The 21,265-nt window shown below is 40.9% G+C and overlaps 1 protein-coding gene across 6 annotated transcripts in view; it reads left to right on the forward strand.

Annotated features, from left to right (window-relative positions):
• The window catches only part of prrc2c (proline-rich coiled-coil 2C), a 110,455-nt gene that overhangs the window by 80,266 nt on the left and 8,924 nt on the right, over positions 1–21,265 (forward strand). For all 6 annotated transcript variants that reach the window (XM_068037784.1, XM_068037779.1, XM_068037783.1 and 3 more), the window contains 10 exons: positions 447–633; positions 1,619–1,822; positions 4,588–4,709; positions 5,576–5,712; positions 6,465–6,699; positions 6,810–6,911; positions 7,601–7,708; positions 8,263–8,475; positions 8,668–8,771; positions 16,959–17,082. In XM_068037784.1, coding sequence (XP_067893885.1) covers positions 447–633; positions 1,619–1,822; positions 4,588–4,709; positions 5,576–5,712; positions 6,465–6,699; positions 6,810–6,911; positions 7,601–7,708; positions 8,263–8,475; positions 8,668–8,771; positions 16,959–17,082 — 1,536 coding nt within the window. The remainder of the gene's footprint in view (positions 1–446; positions 634–1,618; positions 1,823–4,587; positions 4,710–5,575; positions 5,713–6,464; positions 6,700–6,809; positions 6,912–7,600; positions 7,709–8,262; positions 8,476–8,667; positions 8,772–16,958; positions 17,083–21,265) is intronic.

The raw sequence follows: 21,265 nt of genomic DNA on the forward strand, positions 1-21,265 counted from the left end.
AATGCAATAATCCAACATTTATGATGCTACACTTTTAACATATTTTTGAGAATGTAAGTGTTTTTGATGTAGGTTATCCAAGTGCAGATTAGTATTGCCAGGGTTTACTCGCAGCTAGCTGCTATTCCATGTTACTTTATAATACTTAGGAAATGAGGTTGAAAGTCAGGAAGAAATTATGATCAAGGTTTTGAATATAGAGTAAACTGCATTTTTTGCAAGTTGGTATACAAGATATGCTATTCTGTTGTATTGCATCTCAATACCTGTTTATCATACCTCAATTTACTTCAAATGTAAATCATTTTGTTAATTTTTTTATATTTGAGCAATGATTATGATTTGGGGTGCTAAATGTTAGAGATTATGAAGTTAAATTATAGCTTTCTAAATAAGAGGAAAAATGATTTTGAACTCATGGCAAAAAATAAACACTTCTCTTTAAGATGGAATGTGCTCGGAAGGCATGGGAGAATTCGCCAACTGTCGGAGAAAAAGGCTCTCCAGTGACCTCTACAGCATCACCAATCAGCAGTGGTAATGGAGGTAGCAGTAGCACTTACAGTTCCTTCTCCAGTGCTTCCATGCCTCCTATTCCAGTAGCTTCAGTCACACCTACTACATCCTTGTCAGGTAACTGCAAAATAACAGCTCTGTTGTATATAATGTTTCCGTGGCTGCTTTTTATTATGATTAGTGATATGCTAATCATTCCCATTTCCTATATTGATTTAGTTTTATTGGAATTAAGATTTATCTGTAAAACTGAAAAGTGAATTTAAGTATTTAACCTGAGCAAATCCAATACATTTACTCTAAGGTTGCTTGTGGCTTTGCAAGACTAACTTGTTGGGAGTTGGCAATGCTACCGGTCAACTAAATCCAATACAAAAGCAGCTTTATTCTGTACTGATGATTCCCTGGCAGTTACATTGTCCAATTATTTACATCTCCTGAAAAAAAGGCCCAATAACTGCTGAGGTTTGACATTAGGGATTTTTCATGCATTGTTCTTTTTTGTAATTCATTTTCAATTAGTAAATCCAGAAATATTTTCGCATTGTAATTATTAGCAGTTTTTGTTTTGAAAATGCCTAGAATCCAGTTATGTTGCCAGTATAACTGGATGAAACAAACTTCTGATCAGGTTTGCATATTACATGATGTCTTCACTACTGCATCCGATCTTTACATTAGTCAGCATAAATGTAGATTTTTTTTTTTTTATTCATTCATGGGATGTGGGTGTCACTGGCCAGCATTTATTGCCCATCCCTAATTGCCCTTGAGAAGGTGGTGGTGAGCTGCTGCCTTGAACCACTGCAGTCCATTTGGGGTAGGTATACCCACAGTGCTGTTAGGGAGTTCCAGGATTTTGACCCAGCGACAGTGAAGGAACGGCGATACAGTTCCAAGTCAGGATGGTGTGTGACTTGGAGGGGAACTTGCAGGTGGTGGTGTTCCCATGTATTTCTGCTCTTGTCCTTCTAGTTGGTAGAGGTCACGGGTTTGGAAGGTGCTGTCGAAGGAGCCTTGGTGCATTGCTAAAATGTGCATCTATATGGATTGAATTGCAATTGTATAAACTAAGAGATTGTCATTTTTTTGTTCTCACCAGGAACAGGAACATATACTACCTCCTCGCTGAGTACAAAAGCAACCACCACCTCCGATCCACCTAATATTTGTAAAGTAAAACCTCAGCAACTGCAAAACAGTAACATAGCCCCTGCAAGTCATTTCTCGCAGCTAGGCTGTGTAACATCACTCATCCCCCCGCAACAACAAAGTCCACAGGTGTATGTCTCTCAATCTGCAGCAGGTATGCAATGACAAATCTGGTCAGAATTTAAAGCTGCTAAAGATTGCTTGGTACAATTAAGTTTCTTTTTAACGGCACATGTATTTCAGTTGAAGAGCAGTTTTATACTGCCAGGAGGCACTAATGATCTGTGAACTTCACTGGAAAATGCAGCATACATTGAAATTTCAAATATGCATGAGTTTGCTTAAAAGCTTACCCCAGGAAACCACAGGCTCTTGTAGTTTGTTGAGAATTCATGTTATTGATGTTTAGTTACTTTTCTTTGGGAATACCAATTTAGGGAATACTGGTATTGTCTCCTAGTTTATAAAATGCATGATCTGAAGTCCTAGTTCTGAAGAAGGGTCACTGACCTGAAACATTATCTCTGCTTCTCTCTCCACAGATGCTGCCAGACGTGCTATTCCCAGCATTTGTTGTTTTTATTATAAAATGCATTGTTTTGTTCCTTTAGTTGTGTGTACATGTTATATATGAACTTGGGCCTGAGCAAATTAATCTGAATCCATCAAGCCTTGATAACTTTGGTTTATTTCACTTAATCCAGACACTCTGTCTTCTGTGAGTTAACCAATCCTCAATCCATGCTAATATATTACGCCCAAGACCGTGAGCTCCTATCTTGTACAGTAATCTTTTATGTGGCACTTATCGAATGCCTTCTGGAAATCCAAATACACTACATCTACCAGTTCCCCTTTATCAACTCTGCTTGTTATATTTTCAAAGAACTCTAGCAAATTTGTCAAACATGATTTCCCTTTCACAAAACCATGTTGACTCTGTTTGATTGCATTAAGCTTTTCTAAATGTCCTGCTATTTCTTCCTTAATAATGGACTCCAGCATTTTCCCAATGACTGATGTTAGGCTGACTGGCCTGTAGTTTCCTGCTTTTTGTCTCCCTCCCTTCTTGAACAGGGGCGTCACATTAGCGGTTTTCCAATTCGCTGGGTCCCTCCTGGAATCCAGTGCGTCCTGGAATGTTTCGATCAAGTCCTGGCGACTTGTCTGCCTTTAGTCCTATTAGTTTGTCAAATACTTTGTCCCTCGTGATAGAGACTGTTACAAGATCTTTCCTCCCATTAGCTCCTTGATTATCTGATATCTGTGGGATGCTTATAGTGTCCTCCACCATGAAGACCGATGCAAAATATTGGTCTAAATTATCTGCCATTTCCCTGTTGGTTTTCAGTTCCCTAGTCGCATCCTCCAAGGGTCCCACGCTCACTTTAGCTATCTCTTTTTATATACCCGTAGAAGCTCTTGCTGTTTGTTTTTATATTTCTTGCCAATTTACTTTCATAATCAATTTTCTCCCTCTTTATTAGCTTTTTAGTCATCCGCTGCTGGTTCCTGAAAAAAAAAAATTCCCAATCCTCTGGCCTACCACTAGTTTTCGCTGCTTTGTATGTCTTAGTTTTTGATTGGTACTCTCCTTTACTGCCTTTGTTAACCACAGGTGGTTCATCCTTCTCATCGAGTCGTCCTTTTTGACCGGAATAAATTTTTGCTGAGTGTTATGAAATATCTGCTTAAGTGTCTGCCACTGCTCATCCACTGACCTTCCCCTTAGTCCATTTTCCCAGCCTGCTTTAGACAACTCTTTCTTCATATCTCTGTAATTGCCCTTAAGTTGAGGACACTAGTTTGAGACCCGAGTTGCTCGCCCTCAAACTGAATTTGAAATTCTACCATGGTATGATCGCTACCCCATAGAGGATCCTTAACTACGATATCTCTTATTAATCCTACCTTAAGACACATTATTAGATCTAAAATAGCCTGTTCACGGGTGGGTTCTGCAACGTATTGCTCTAAGTAACAATCCGTGATGCACTCTAAAAATTCGTCTTCCATGTTACCTCTGCCAATCTGATTTGTCCAGTCAATATGCAGATTAAAATCACCCATGACAACTGTAGCGCCTCCGTTATTTCCCGATTTATACTTTGTCCTGCAGTGAGGCAACTCTTCAGGGGCCTATAGATGACTCCCACCCGTAACTTCTTCCCCTTGCTATTCCTTAGTTCCACCCAAACTGATTCCACATCACGATCTATTGCACCTATATCACTACTCACCACTGCACTGATATCTTCCTTTATTAATAAAACTACCCCACCTCCTTTTCCCTTTTGCCTATTTTTCCAGAACGTTGAATACCCTTGAATATTGAGTTTCCAGTCTTGGTCAGCCTGCAACCACATCTCTGTAATAGCTATCAAGTCATACTTCTTCATTTCTATTTGTGCTGTCAACTCATCTATCTTGTTACAAATGCTGCGTGGTAATGTTTTATGTACCACCTCAGGTTCTTCCACCGAAAAGAACTTTTACTTTACACACCGATAAAACAAAAGGCAATCTGCAGTTATTTGCTTATTTTATGAAGACCAGTTTAGTTACACTTAACACAACAAAAAATTGGATAATGCAGTTTATATTATGTTACAGTCTACAGGAAAGGTGCTACCTGGGAAAATTACGGCTCAGTATACCCATGTTGTGACCATTCTTGGGCCAACATACAAAGGTTCATTTTTAGGTCATCTCCAAATTTACAGTTTAGAGCAATATGCTTGTTTTCACTAAGCATTAGTATCTTGTCTTGACTGCTCCAGACATTGTGTTTTGATCCTTCCTGCTATTTAGGGCAAGTTCAGTTTGTCCTTATTTTGAAAATGCACAGCAATGATTGAAATTTTTTATGATTAAAGACAGGAGGTATAAAGAATAAAACTTTTTCAATATGATTCATAGGGCCTGCAGGACAGATCCCAACCTTCTATATGGATACCAGCCATTTGTTCAATGCACAGCATCCCCGCTTGGCTCCCCCAACTCTGGCACAGCAGCAAGGCTTCCAGACAGGACCTTCACAAGTAGGACATTTCTCTTCCTTTCAGAATCTGAGCATTTATATGGCTGTTTGGGATATTAAATTTGGGTGGGACACTAAATTTCCTCACTGCCAAAGAAAAACTACAAAAGGAAACTTTGTAAACTAGGAATTTCCAGTTTTAGTTTTTTCCTTCAGTGCTATTGAAAGCTTTGTACTTTGAGGTCATTTTACTTTGATCTTTACCTAGTCTTGAAGTGAATGGATGGGGAGGTTTGGAAAATGCTGCTTTATGATGCTCAATTTGCCAGTGGTCCACCACCTCCTGGGTCAATCACTGGGGTAGTGTTTATGCTTGCTTCCAGTTAATTTGTAATTCTCATTCTGGTACAACCTTTCAGGGAAGACATTCAAGGGAGAAATATTGCATGCAAAGTAATGTCATGTTCATGAAACTCCATTACTGACATTTGGATTACTTGTGTGCCTAAAGACTCCTGTATTCTGTTGCATTTCTGTTTGACAAGCTGAATTGAAAGGTTCTTTCCATGATCAATTTAGTTTTCCCAAAGAACCATTTTAAAATGAACTAGTGTGCAAGAAAATGGCTACAACATTTAGGTACACTCTTGAGTGATGGCTGCTGCATTAATCTTCCATCGCTAGGCATATTATATTGGAGCCAGGGACCCTACTTAACGCTCCCCTCTTCTAGAAGGATAGTCACTATTGAAACCCATATTCCTGTAGTTGGGGCAGACTGTCATGACTGCGGACAACACAACCTAACTTATTACAGTTGTGCTAAAGATTACTTCTTGTATAACCTCAATTGCCTTGCAGAGAATTTTGTGTTAAGAGAATGTGATGTTTGTTGAACTTATTGTTTTCCTACATTTTTTGCTCTAGCCAACTGCAGTTCAACAGATCTCAATACCTATATATGCACCAATTCCGGGTCAACCACAGGCCCAGCTGAGCTTAGGAGGGGGCCCTTCTGTTTCACAGGCCCAGGAAATGTTCAACACATCCTTGCAACCATTTAGGTAAACTGCTGTATAATAAAAGCAAAATACTGCGGATGCTGGAAATCTGAAATGAAAACAAGAAATGCTGGAAATACTTAGTAGGTCTGGCAGCATCTGTGGAGAGCGAAGCAGAGTCCCTGACCTGAAACGTTAACTCTGCTTCTCTCTCCACAGATGCTGCCAGACCTGAGTATTTCCAGCATTTCTTGTAGGTAAACTGCTACCTATCCTTTTTGTCTGCTGCTATTCTATTGTGGCAATTACACTGTCAACCATCTGTTTCTCTTTGTTATTAAGGGCAGTAGTTCCTCTTGATGGGTACAAATCCTGACAGACACCTCGTGCAATCCAGTTACATATCTGTGTTCAGAGCATTAATGGCTCCCACTGATCAACCGACAGAATACAGATTCCAACACTTGAATCAACCTCTTTGTTGATTTGTATAGTCAAGCTGCTATTTAAATTTGCATAACAGCTCATTATTACTGTTTAAGTTTTCTGGACTGGATAATTTAATACCAGATATGGTCTGTGCTTAATTTTTTAAAATGATTTCTTTAAGAGGTTTACTTATTAAAATCACAATATTTTTGATTTATATCCTGTTTTGCAGATCTTGGATTCCTTCCCAAAAATTTCAATTTTTTTTTTTAGCACATTGAATCTGAAGATTATTTGGGAAATAACTTGAAAATGCCATTAAAGATATTCTCTTGCATTTCTCCAGCAATATTGATGACTTTCTCCTACATTGCTTCATCCTACAGGACCCAACAGGCCTTCATGCAAAACAACCTCTCTCAGCCATCCCCTGTAGTTCTCTCGGGTACAGCTTTACACAACTTTTCAGCTGTTCAAGCCCAAGACCTGGCTAAGGCTCAATCTGGTCTAGCATTTCAACAGACTTCCAACGCGCAACCCATTCCTATCCTTTATGAGCATTCATTAAATCAGGCATCAGGTCTTGGTGGTTCTCAACTTATTGATACCCATCTGATACAGGTATGTACAAATAATTTCCATATTAAGTTAATAAGGGCAATATTGTTTGCATTGAAACATTTTCCATCTGCATTTATGATCAAAAGTGTTGCATGGGTCTGCTTTTAAAGGGGAACTCTAATCAGTGGCATGTGCAGGGTCTGAGAACAGGAGAAGCCGAGGCAGGCAACTACAATATATGCTACCATACCTTTCAACATTTTCATAGGAAAGTAAGTACTTCCTCTAAAGAAATATTTTAAAAAGAAAACAACGTGTACATTTTCTGCATTGCTGGTAATTAGTTTAATCAGAAAACTTTTTAAAATCATGTAATTTGAGTTTTGTGTCTTTTGTTTTAATCCTGTATGATGATAAAGAATAATGAAGTAAATTAGGCTGAATATAATGTCCGGGGGCAGGAATGCCGCCCTTTTTGCACACTTATGACTCTACTCTACTCAAAAATTACACATTCCAATACGTTATTCACCAATACAGGCACTTATCCTGCTTCTCCTCGTACATGCTTCTTTATTTTTGAGTTATTCAGCTTGTAACAATGCTGCTTTTTATGACCAGCAAAATTATATTTCTTTGGTTCTTGTAGCTCAATATGACCAGCTTTCCCAGAAAGAATGCTTTTTTCTGCAATTCATTTTTTTTGCAAAGCTTTTCACCTCCGTTTACTGGTAAACCTGGCTACTGTTGAGTCACAAATGTTGCTTAATTTGCATAGTCATACAAGCTGAATTTCTCCGGGACACAGGATTGTGGTGGTGAGTAGCCTATCAGAACCTTCCCAGTTTTTAAATAGAGTAGAGTTCCCTTTTAACTATTAATCTTAAAATATGTACCATTTAAAGTAGTTATTCCTTCTTACAATGTACTTAACATTAACTTGAATGACATTTCTGCATAGGCGAGACCAGGTCTTACTCAGCCATCCAACCTCTACACAGGACAGGTTCAACAACCTGGCCAAAGTAACTACTACAGCACAGCTCAGTCACCCACTGCTCTTCAACAGGTAAAATGTTTCAGGTGTCTTTATGTCTGACAGATCAGAATATTTTAAAAGGATGCTATGTTTAAAATTTGTGTTAAAAGTTGAGTGCATCCTCTTCAATATTTTATGCACTTGCCATATATTCTGGTAATTAACTGTTTGACTAGTTTAGAGATACAGCACTGAAACAGGCCCTTCGGCCCACCGAGTCTGTGCCGACCATCAACCACCCGTTTATACTAATCCTATTCTTCCTTCATTTTTCCAGTAATGTATTTGCCTCGCATCTCTGGCCCTGTGCACCTCCCTTAGCTGAGAGGATTGGTTGGAGACCAACTCCCTAGCCTTTGTCCATCATGTTCTATATTTGATTGAGGGGTTGCACTGGTGGAGCCACCAAACAGGTCCTCTGAATTTCCAACCTTCCTGTGGGGAAGTGTCTGAGCTAAAGGAATGTTGCTCGCTTCGCTATTTCCATTGTTCAAATGAAGCAGTAAATTGGTGTAATGATCTTTGGGAGTTTCAAAGAAATTGAAGACCTGTTATTTCCAGTGCTAACTTTTTTTTTCCCCCAGGTGACTTTACCTCTTCCAGGTTCACAGCTTTCCTTACCCAACTTTGGATCTGCAGGACAACCCTTGATTGCTTTGCCCCAGTCCCTACAACCTCTACACACTCCAGCACAGGCCCAGCCTCATAATCTGAGTAGGCCAACACAAATCAACCAAACCTTTAGGGGTCTAATTGCAACAGGAGCACAGGCTGGCATGATTCCTGCAGCAGGCAAGGTAGAGATATGAAAGGAGTTGATCAAATTAATTGAACTTGTTTTTTTGTCAAACTTGATGGAGCAAAACAGACTTAATTTGTAAATGTCTGAGTTTTCTTAACATTAGTTTTGAAAGCATTTAATAAATATTAAGCTTGCAATAGTTGTGGTTGGGATTTGTGAGTCATAGTGTAATATTTGCTTATTTCAGATGGCTGAGATGGATCTAAAACCTTATGGATGTAGTGTAGATGTAAAACCAGGTACACCACCAATCAGCGTACGAAGTATTACACCAACTTCCAGTCCATTCAGGTAAATTCTGGACAATTAAGAGAGAATGATGACAAAATGAGGTTTCACATATACATGGACGCCACCTAGTTCTCCCTCACCTTCGCTTCTATTGTCAGACTGCTTTTCCCTCATGCAACCTGAATGAGCTGCAATTTCCACCAATTAAACATTGGGAAGAACAAAGCTATACTCTTTGATCCACATCCCAAACTCTCTTCCCTCACTCCTGATTCCACCCCCCTCCTTTGTCATTGTCTCAGGCTGAACCGTACTGCTCACATCCTTGGCACCCTGTTTGATCCTGAGCTGAGCTTCTGACTCCGTATGCTCTCTGTCACAAAGACTGCCTACCTCCACCTCTGTAACACTGCCTGTCACTGCCCCTGCCTCAGCCTAATTGCTGCTGAAACCCTCATCCATGCTTTTGTTTCCTCCACACAACTAGTCCAATGCTTTCCTGGCTGGCCACCCATCTTCCACACTCTGCAAACTTGAACGCATCCAAAATTCTGCAGCCTGTATTCTAGCCTGAACCATTTCCAATCTATATTGACTCCTAGTCCACAAACATCTTTTAAAATTCTCATCCTTATTCAAATCACTCCATGGCTTTGCCCCTCCCTACCTCTGTAACCTCCTCATCCCTACAACCGTCCAAGAACTATTGTTCATCCCCCACTTCCTTCATCCCATTAATTGGTGGCTGTACCTTCAACCACCTAGGCCCTGATCTCTGGAATTCCCGGCCTATGCCTCTTCGTGTCTCCACCTCTCTCTATTGTTAAGATTTTCCTTACCTTTAACCCAACTTTTAATCACCTCACCTAATTAATATCTCTTATTTGGCTTGGTGTCAATGTTTATCATCCTGTGAAGTGCTTTGGGACATGGTCCTTCGTTAAAGGTGATATATTAATGCAAGTTGTGTTGCTGGCACTCGATGACAACAGTGATAGGCCTGGATGTGGTATTCCTTGTTAATCTGTTAATTGTGTAACAATTGTTTGATTATATGCAGGTGGTGGGTGTTAGTTGGGGTCTTACTTGAGCACTTAGAAGCAGACACTGAGACTGGTGGAGGGTTTTGAATGAGGAGCCGCGTGTTTGTAATCCTTTTACTCTGATCAATAAATGTGAAACTGAGTAAAGATAGGCTGCAGCATTATCCTTCCATAGCAAGCTTTCTGAAGTTCAATGTGGTAGCAGAGGATGGTTGCTTAAAACTGAAGGTTGGAAGCTAGAATTTTTTTTTTTTGCATAATAAACTAAAATCTCTCAGGCTATTGTGGTAAATATGGCAGAAAGCAAGTGTAAACTGTCAAGATATGTTTACCCTCTGATGTTCTGAGTCTGAACCATATGACCAGTGGAAAAATGAAGTGGATATTTCGACACGGGTTACATCTCTACCAAAGAGGAAGCAAAAGTATGGCCTTGGAGTTATCACTTCATACCAGATGTCAAATCAGAAATGTTTTGTGAACTCAATGCTTGTCAGTTGGATACTGATGAAGGGTTTGATATTCTGTTAGAATTCTTGGATAAAATTTATAAGAAAGAAGACCTATTGACTGCGTATGAGGCATGGTCAGACTTTGATAGACTTCAGAAAACATGGTTATTCTGTGGAGGAATATATCATGGACTTCAACAGACTATATAGAAGATTGAGGAAATTCAATTTTGAGATCCCTGGTTCAGTGCTAGCATTTAAAGTGCTAGGGTGTCACATATGGACAGGCTCCTGGTTCTAACTGGGGTTCAGTTCTTGGACAAAGACTCCCTGTTGGGTCAAATGTCTGCTGCATTAAGAAATTCCTGGGGGAACGGTCATTTCCTGCAGCCGTGGTAGAACAAACAGAGCATTCTGCGGTGACACAAAGAATGGGAGGCTCAATGTTTACTAGATTTCAAAATGGTCCAGATACTAGAAGCAGGCGTAAGTACTTTAAAGACAGGAGGAATGAGGATGAAAGCATCTTTAGCATGTCTGTTACAGTGGAAGACAGAATTGGAATAGCAGTCTTAAGTGAATGAATCCCAGGAATGCCCAAGGAACAGTAAATAGGTGTTTGAGATATGACTCAAAAAGTATCATTATGCAATTAACTACCCTGAGCGAAGGGGCAGAGTCGTCAAAATAACACATGACGCAGCGAATTCTGAAGCAGAAGAGGAAGACGCTGACAAATCTGAATGAATTGTACTAGTCACAAGAAGTTTTAGTCCTGTGATTAATGCGTTAGTTGCGGATTCGTTCAACTGTGCTAAATTAGATAGTGTTTGCATGTTGACAGTATGTGGAACTGATTGGTTACAAGTTATCTGCATTCACTTAGTAGTGAGGATTGACGCAAGGTTAAGGAGTATAAAAGTACTACCGGCTTTCGACAATACATTGAAGTCACTGAAGAGAGTAGTAATTCCACATAAAATAGCTGAAGTAAGCCACTATCAGTACTGATGTAGTCTCTTATGAGATACCTTTCCTGTTAAGTAAGCCTTCAATGAAAAAGGCAGAAATGAGACTTGATATGGTGCATGATGAGGCAATTGTTTTGGAAAGTCAGTGAATTTGCAGTTGACCCAGTCAAGGCATTATTGTGTACCCTTAACAAAACCTGATGTTTCTAGTCAGAATGTTAGAACAATATTAATGGCTTCTGGTGTTAAGAATCAGTGAGATAAAAAGCAAATTGTCTTAAAGTTGCACAGATAATTTGCTCACCCTTCTTGTCAGAGATCAAAAAGCCTGCTCAAGGATGCAAGTGTGATTGATGAAGAGTATACGAGGGTAATAGATGAGATTAGTGAAAAGTGTGAAATCTATCAAAAGTATCGGAGGACGCCATCACATTCTATTGTCAGCCTTCCATTGGCATGTGACTTTAACGAGGTATTTGCCATGGATTTAATGGTGTGGGACAAAGACAAGAATATTTTCGTTCTACATTTTGTGGACCTAGCAACTAGACTTAGTCTTTCTACAAAAATAAATAGCAAGGACAAAAGGATGATCATAGACAAAATTATGGAGAGATGGATCGGGACTGGACTTGGGCACCAGCTAAGTTTCTGGCTGATAATGGAGGAGAATTTGCCAATGACGAATTCAGAGATGTTTGAAAACATGAACATTAGGGTTCTGAAAACCGCAGCTGAAAGTCCTTTCAGCAATGGTCTCTGTGAAAGTGATCACGCAATGGTTGATGAAATGCTGCTTAAAATCTTAACTTGCAGTTTAGCTGGTTAGCCAATAACTGCCCTGGCATTGGCAGTTCATGTGAAAAATTCGCTTCAGATGGCTGGAGGATATAGTCCCGATCAATTTGTCTATGGGCAGAATCCCAAATTGCCTTTCTGTACTGTGCAACAGTCCTCCTGCTCTAAAAACTACTGCAGTTAGTTCCGTTTTTTTCTGCACATCTGAATGCTTTACATGCAAGGAGATGGGCTTTCATCAAGGCTGAGGTCTGAGAGAAAATTCGGAGAGCTCTGAGGCATCGTATAAGGCTATCTGAGGCGGAATTTAATTCAGGAGATTTTGTGTATTGTAAAAGAGAGGATCATAGGGAATGGAGGGGCCCTGGTAAGGTAATCAGTCGTGATGATAAAGCAATAGTTATCAAGCATGAAAATCAAACTGTTACGGTTCATTCCTCACGATTGATCGGGTTTGATTATAAAATCTGAGAATCCGAGCAGTTGATAGAAACGATGCACCTTGTACCTCAAATACTTATGTTTTTTGTGATGAAGGTCCTGAGGAACCGAATGAGGTTGATCAAGGGTTGGATAGTAATGTGAGGGATCATGGCGCTCAAGAAAGAGCTATCGCATCCAAAGGGCAATTGCCCCGAGTAGGGACTCGAGTGACATATATTCCAGAGGGGTCTCATAGATGGAGGGATTAACAATTGTGGGACATGCAGGAAATCTAGAGGCAAGTTTAAAAATTGATTAACTGTTCAAGATGATGGCCAAGAAGCAAGGTCCATGAAGTGGTAGAATGGAGTGAAAGTGTGGAGGGTAAGTAAGCACAGTGCAAGTTCTAATAATGGGTCTGGAAGTGACTCTTGCATAAGGATCGATCACGTACTGGAGAAAGAGCTTCCGATAATGGGCGAGGGAGATGATCTAGCAGTAGTCCCGAACGACATCAAAGTGCTAACAGAGGCCATAGTTTGAACAGATTCCACAATGAAACGAGGCTAGAGAGCAGTCTCGGAATAGAACTAGAAGCAGAAGTCCTCATGACCGTGAAGTTTTAGTGGCCACCAATAAACGTTGAAGATAAGCTAATAAGAGAAGCAAAACATAGGGACTGACAGATTTGGAGAGAGTTTGGAGTTTATTGAGGTACCAGATAGGGGACAGCCAGCCTTGTCGCATAGATGGATTTGTACTGAAAATGTCCTTCCCAATGGAACTTATAAGGCTAAAGCAAGGCTAGTTGCGAGGAGTTTTGAAGAGCGACCTATGTTAGAGTGGACATTCCTGCAACTGGAAAAGTAATTTTGAAAATCTTTTTAGCTCTTTGGGCCACATATTCATGAGAGTGTAGATGCATTGACATAAAAGCTGCATTTCTGCAGGTCATACTTTGCAGAGAGAAGTGTTTCTAAAACCACCTAAAGAGGCAGCAGATGCAGAAGGAAAACTATGGTGGCAGGACAGGTAAATAAAGTGGTGAAGAAGGCATATTGGTTGAGATATAGTATGCAAAAGCAGGGATGTAATCCTGGAACTGTACAGAACACTGGTTCAGTCACAGTTGGAGTATTGTGTACAGTTCTGGTTGCCACATTACAGGAAGGACGTGGTTGCTGTGGAGAGAGTGCAGAGGAGATTTACAAGAATGTTGCCAGGGCTTGACAGTTGCAGCCATGAGGAAAGATTGGATAGGCTGGGGTTGTTTTCCTTAGAACAGAGGAGGCTGAGGGGTGACTTAATTGAGGTGTACAAAATTATGAGGGGCCTAGATAGAGTAGACAGGAAGGACCTGTTTCCCCTGGCAGATAGGTCAATTACCAGGGGGCACAGATTTAAGGTAGAAGGATTAGAGGGGACATGAGGAAAAACCTTTTCACCCACAGGGTTGTGAGTGTCTGGAATTCACTGCCAGGAAAGGTGGTGGAGGCAGAAACCCTCAATTCTTTTAAAAGGTACCTGGACATGCACCTGAAATGCTGTAACCGGCAAGGCGGGATTAGATTGGGCGGCTAGTTTTTCAGCCGACATGGACACGACGGGCTGAATGGCCACCTACTGTGCTGTAATTTTTCCATGATTCTACGGTTTATGGAAACTGAACAAATGCCTCTGTGGCCTTAATGCTGCGTCCAGGGTGTGCTGTTTCACGATGAGATCTGTTTTGTTGAAAATTGGTTGTGTTCAACTAAAAGCAGATCCCGCAATGTTTTATTATTGTTATAAAGGGAAACTTTCAGGCACCTTCATGATGCATGTTGATTATTTCTTATGGGGTGGTACTGCAGATTGAGAAATATGTTATTAATAGGATTAGGGCAGAAGTTAAGCTTGGGAGTCTGGCTTGTGGGACCTTTAAATATATTGGTTTAGATATTAATCAGACTAAGTCTGGAATAACTTGAAATCAACAATCCTGTTTAGAGAGTGTTACTCCCATCCTGGTTATGTTAGCTCATCACAGAAAGATGGTGATGTAAAGCAGATTGAGCAATTGCAATGCTTTATTGGTTAATTAAACTGGTTGTGCTCTCAGACAAGGCCTGATGCTAGTTTTGATGTGCTGGAGTTAAGCATGATGAAACATCAGAAAATTGAAAATGGTTTAAGGGCAAATGAAACATTTAAAAAAACTAACTCTGGAGAAATGTGTGCTGAAGTTTCCATCCTGAGGTGACCCAAAGAACATGAAGCTAATAATGTTTAGTAATGCTTCATATGCTAATCTTGCTGATGGGTATTTGAGTGCAGTTGGTTGTATAATATTTCTGATGGGTGAAAATGGGAAATGTTATCCCTTAGCTTGGGAGGCTAAGAAAATAAAATGGATCGTTAAAAGCACTTGAACTCCGGAAATACAGGGTCTTGTGGAGGCAGTGGATTTGGGGTTCTATTTGTCAAATGTTTTGAGTAAAATTCTGAACAAGGGACATAATGAAGATACCCATTGAATGTTATGTGAATAATCGTTCTTTGTGAGACAATGTACACTACAAAACGTATGAGAAAAGACTACTTATTGACCTTGCTGGATTGAAACAAATGCTGGAAAGGAAATCTCCAAACGTAAATGGGTGGATGCAAGTCATCAGCTATCCTATTGTTTCACAAAAAGAAATACTAATACAAAGAAATTGTTAGGGGTGCTAGAGGAGGAGTGTTGCACAATGTAATACTTTGTACCCAATATGGAATTTATTTTGATTTATTTTGAAATGTACTTTGAGCATGTTAATTTGTGCATAATATGGAATTTATTTTGGAATTGTGTTTGAGCATATTAATCCATGTTGTATTATAAAAGAAGGAAATCTGTTAATTGTGTATCAATTGTTTGATTATATGCAGGTGAAGGATTTTAGTTAGGGTCTTACTTGAGTACTTATAAGCAGACACTTACTGAAACTGGTGGAGGGCTTTGAATGATGAGCTACATATTTGTAATCTTTTTTACTCTGTACAATAAATGTGAAACTGAGTAAAGGTAGGCTCCAGCATTATCCTTCCATAACAAGCTTTCTAGAGTTCAACATTCCTGATGATTTATTTGCCTATTGAGACCAGTTGCTTAGCATACCAGAGAGTAACTGTCATCCGTGCAACTATACCATACAAATGTTAGTTCCCTGCCTTCCCTTCAAACAGTGAGGATGATATGAACCACCTGCAACAAGACATAGATAGGCTAGCAGAATGGGCAGAAAGGTGGCAGGTGTAATTTAATATTTACAAGTGTGAGGTGATGCATTTTGGCAGAAGGAGTAGGGAGAGGCAATATATACTTATAGCACAGTTCCAAAGAGAGTGCAGGAACAGAGGGACCTGAGGATACATGTGCATCAGTCTTTGAAGTTGGCAGGAAATATTGGTTAGTCAAGCATATGGAATCATGGACTTCATAAATAGAGGCATTGAGTACGAAAGCAGGGAAGTTATGCTGAACCTTTGTAAAGCTCTGGTTAGGCCCCAACTGGAGTATTACATCCAGTCTGGTCACCACACTTCAGGAAAGATGTGGGTACTTGAGAGGGTACAGAGATGATTTACCAGAATGGTTCCAGGAATGGAGAATTTTAGTTACAAGGTTAGATTGGAAAATCTGGGTTTGTTCTCCTTGGAATAAATGAGATTGAGGGGAGATTTAATCGAAGTTTACAAGATTATGACAGGCTTTAAGTTAGACAGGAAAAACTGTTCCCAGTAACAAATGGTACAAGGACTAAGGGACATTGAAGGTTTTGGCAAAAGATGCAGGGGGAATATGAGGAAGCACTTTTTTACGCAGTGGGTGGTAATGACCTGGAACTCGCTGCCCATAAGGGTAGTGGAAGCGGGGATGATCAATGACTTCAAGAGGACGTTGGATGGCTGCTTCAGAGAAATAGACTTGCAGGGCTATGGGGATTGAGCCGGGGAGTGGGACTGAGTATTTAGCTGTATGGAGAGCCGGCATGGACGCGATGGGCTGAATGGCCTCTTTCTATGTCGTATATGACTCTGTGACCCTGGGGTGTAGAAATCTAAAAGGGAATTCAGAAGAAACTTCTTTACTCAGTGTGAGAATATGAAACTTGCTACCACAGGGAGTGGTTGAAGCGAATAGTATAGATGCATTTAAGGAGAAGCTAGACAAGCATATGAGTGAGAAGGGAATAAAGGGTTGTGACAATAGATTTCGATGAGGAAAGATGGGAAGAGGTTCAAGAGGAGCATAAATGCGGAATGGCTGTTTCTGTGCCGTGTATCCTATGTTATCCTATGTGTGTATTAGATACATGATACTTCATAAAATGCCAGAAGTCGGAGACAAGTGAGCATTAATCTACATTGTAGCTCTCTGATTTTCTTAAAAGCAATACTGTGTAAGGGACTGTGTCCTTAAGCATCTGTTAAATGATATGGCTACGTGGTACCTCATTTTATCATTAAATCTGTATTTGTCTACAGTTATGTTAATTTGCATTGCATTTTGTGATTGATTTTTTTCATTTTTAGAGCCAGTTCTACAAGTCCAAACAGCCAATCTAGCAAGATAAACAATATGGTCTATCAGAAACAATTTTCCTCTGCAGCAGGAGTTCGGATTGCACAGCCATTTCCAGCACAGTTCCCACCACAGGTATGTGTTTAAAGCACAGACCAAAGATCTTTTGACGAACAATTTTGGAGCATTTTCCTTGTGGTTTCCATGTTTTCAGATAATAGCAACATTTTTGAAGTGCATGCAGAAGTTTTTAACCTTCATGCCATTGGTTCATAAAACATTTCAGTAAGAATGTGTCTTTTGTCCTTTTTCTCCCTCAATCACCACAAGAGATTTTGAGATTAAATTTCTAATTACTGTAAGTAACAATCAAGGTTAAAAACTCCCAGCAGGTCTACAAAAGGGCTGTCAGCCTGGTGTAGAGCTTTAACAGTTTCAGCTCACACCCTATGCTGCAAAATATGACTGCTTTATTCTCCTCCTTTCCCTCTTTCTATGATTTCATTTTTAATTTTACAATTTTTTTTAAACCTATGTTTGTAACGCTTTATCCTTGGAAGCTAAAACATGTAATCATGTTTCTTGAAGTAAATTGTGCTTTTATTACTGAAAACTGGCTTCAAAGTCCAAACATTGGAGATTGTTGTAGCATTGTACACACAACCTATAATATCTGGTATATAAATGCATAAAACAGGAAGGTCAAGTATATGAGTAGGTAGGCAGTCCTCAAAAGAATAGAGTACCCGCATTACGGAGCTAGAGCTGCGGGTGGATTCACTGTGGAGCATCTGCGAGGCTGAGGAAGTCGTAGATAGCACTTTAGAGAGGTGGTCACACCGCAGGTAATGGAAGCACAGGCAGAAAAGGGATGGGTGACCACCAGGCAGAGTAGTAGGCGCAGGCAGGTAATACAAGAGTCTCTCAAACAGATCTACCACTTTGGATACTGTTGGGGGGGGATGGCCTCTCGGTAAAGCAGTAACAGACAGGTCCATGGCACCAAAGATGGCTCTACTGCACAGCAGGATGGAAAAAGGAGTGGAAGAGCTATAGTGATGGGGCATTCTATTGTAAGGGGTACAGATACGCGTTTCTGTAACGGCAAACGTGACTCCAGAATGGTATGTTGCCTCCCGGTGTTAAGGTCGAGGTGTCACGGAGTGGCTGCAGGACATTCTGAAGGGGGAGGGTGAGAAGTCAGAGGTCGTGGTACACATTGGTACCAACGACATAAGTAGAAAAAGGGATGAGGTCCTACAGCAAGAATTTAGGGAGCTAGGTAGAAGATTAAAAAGCAGGACCTCAAAGGTTGTAATCTCTGGATTATTCCTGGTGCCACGTGCTAGTGAGTTTAGAAATGGGAGGATAGTGCAGATGAATGCGTGGCTGAGGAGATGGTGCAGGAGGGAGGGCTTTAGTTTCCTGGATCACTGGGTCTGTTTCTGGCAAAGGTGGGACCTGTACAAGTTGGACGAGTTGCACCTGAACAAGAATGGGACAAGCATCCTTGCTGGGATGTTTGCTCGTGCTGTTGGGGGTTTAAACTAATTTGGCAGGGGGTTGGGATACAGAGTGGAGATACAGTAATATAGAACAGAAAGTGAGTCTGTCTGCAAGGCAGAGCAAATATAGACCTGGTAAGGCACAAGTGAAAAATGCAAGTTGGATTGCATCTATTTCAGTGCAAGGAGTCTTACAAGTAAGGCAGATGAATTGAGGGCGTTGATTAGCACATGGGATTATGATATTGCTATCACAGAGACATGGTTGAGGGAGGGACAGGACTGGCAGCTCAATATTCCAGGGTATAGAATCTTCAGGCGTGACGGGAGGAGATAAAAGAGGAGGTGGCATTGCACTGTTGATCAAGGAGTCAATTACTGCAGTAAGGAGGGATGATATCCTGGAAGGTTCCTCAAATGAGGTCATTTGAGTAGAACTTAAAAACAAAAAGGGGGCATCACTTGGCTGGTGTGTACTTCAGGCCTCCAAACAGTCAGGAAGAGATAAAGGAGCAGATACGTAGGCAAATCTCAGAGAGTTGTAAAAATAATAGGGTAATAATAGTAGGGGATTTCAACTTCCCCAATATTAACTGGGATAGTCTTAGTGCAAAAGGCTTAAAGGGGCGGAATTCTTAAAATGCATACAGGAGAGCTTTTTGAGCCAGTATGTAGAAAGTCCACCAAGCGAAGGAGCAGTACTGGACCTAATCCTAGGGAATGAAGCCAGTCAAGTGGTAGAAGTGTCAGTGGGGGAGCATTTCAAGGATAGTGACCATAACTCTCTAAGATTTAAGGTAGTTATGGAAAAGGACAATGATGGACCAGAAATAAAGGTACTGAATTGGGGGAAGGCCGATTTCAATATGATTAAACAGAATCTGGCCAAACTGCGAGCAGCTACTTGTGAAGTAGACTTTCCTACCTCAGTGGGAGTCATTCAAAGAGGAAATTGTGAGAGTTCAGAGCCAACATGTACCCGTTAAGGTGAAGGGTAGGACTTAAAGGCCCAGGGAACCCTGGATGTCAAGGGATAGAAAGGATTGGATCAGGAGAGAAAGGAGGCTTATGGCAGATCCCAAGCGCTGAAAATAGTGGAGGCACTAGAGGAGTATAGAAAGTGTAGGGTGGCACTTGAAAAAAGTAATTAGAGCGAAGAGGGGACATGAAAAAACACTGGCGGGCAAGATAAAGGAAAATCCTAAGTTTTATATGTATATTAAGGGTAAGAGGATAACCAGGGAAAGAGTAGGGCCCATTAGGGATCAAAGTGGCAATCTTTGTGTGGAGCCGGAGGACATAGGTGAGGTTTTAAATGATTACTTTTCATCGGTGTTCACTATGGAGAAGGATGATGTAGGTGTAGAGATCAGGGAGGGGGATTGTGATATACCTGAACATATTAGCATTGAAAGGGAGGAAATATCAGCTGTTTTAGCCGGCTTAATAGTGGATAAATCCTCAGGCCCAGATGAGATGTATCTCAGGCTGTTATGTGAGGCAAGGGAGGAGATAGCAGGGGCTTTGACGCAGATTTTCAAATTCTCTCTGGCCACATGAGAGGTACCAGAGGACTGGAGGACAGCGAATGTGGTACCATTATTCAAGGAGGCTGGCAGGGATAAACCAGGTAATTACAGGCTGGTGAGTCTAACATCAGTGGTTGGGAAACTATTGGAAAAAATTCTGAGGGACAGGATTAATCTCCACTTGGAGAGGCAGGGATTAATCAGGGATAGTCAGCATGGCTTTGTCTGGGGAGATTGTGTCTAACTAACTTGATTGAATTTTTCGAGGAGGTGACTAGATGTTGATGACGTTAAAGCAGTAGATGTAGTATACATGGATTTCAGTAAGACTTTGATGAGGTCCCACATGGGAGATTGGTTAAGAAGGTAAGAGCCCATGGGATCCAGGGCAATTTGGCAAATTGGATCCAAAATTGGCGTAGTGGCAGGATGCAGGATGTAATGGACGAGGGCTGTTTTTGCGATTGAATGCCTGTGACCAATGATGTACCACGGGGATTGGTGCTGGGACCCTTGCTGTTTGTAGTGTACGTTAATGATTTAGACGTGAATATAGAAGGTATGATCAGTAAGTTCGCAGATGACACAAAAATTGGTGGTGTTCTAAATAGTGAGGAGGAAATCCTTAGATTACAGGGAGATATAGATGGGCTGGGAAGATGGGTGGAGCTGTGGCAAATAGAATTTAATCCTGAAAAGTGTGAGGTAATGCATTTTGGGAGGGCTAACAAGGCAAGGGAATATACAATGGATGGTAGGACCCTAGGAAGTACAGAAGGTCTGAGGGACCTTGGTGTACTTGTCCATACATCACTGAAGGCAGCAGCACAGGTAGATAAGGTGTTTAGGAAGGCATATAGGATACTTGCCTTTATTAGCCGAGGCATAGAATACAAGAGCAGGGAGGTTATGATGGAGCAGTATAAAACGCTAGTTAGGCCACAGCTGAAGTACTGTGTACAGTTCTGGTCACCACACTATAGGAAGGATGTGATTTGCACTGGAGAGGGTGCAGAGGAGATTCACCAGGATGTTGCCTAGGCTGGAGCATTTCAGCTATGAAGAGAGACTGAAAAAGCTAGGGTTGTTTTCCTTGGAGCAGAGAAGGTTGAAGGGGGGTCATGATTGAGGTGTACAAGATTATGAGGGGCATTGATAGGTTAGAAAGGAAGAAACTTTTTCCCTTAGCAGAGGGGTCAAGAACCAGGGGGCATAGATTTAGGGTAAGGGGCAGGAGGTTTAGAGGGGATTTGAGGAAAAAAATTTTCACCCAGCGGGTGGTTG

Source organism: Heterodontus francisci, chromosome 8 (assembly GCF_036365525.1).
Source record: "Heterodontus francisci isolate sHetFra1 chromosome 8, sHetFra1.hap1, whole genome shotgun sequence".
Lineage (NCBI taxonomy): Eukaryota > Metazoa > Chordata > Chondrichthyes > Heterodontiformes > Heterodontidae > Heterodontus > Heterodontus francisci.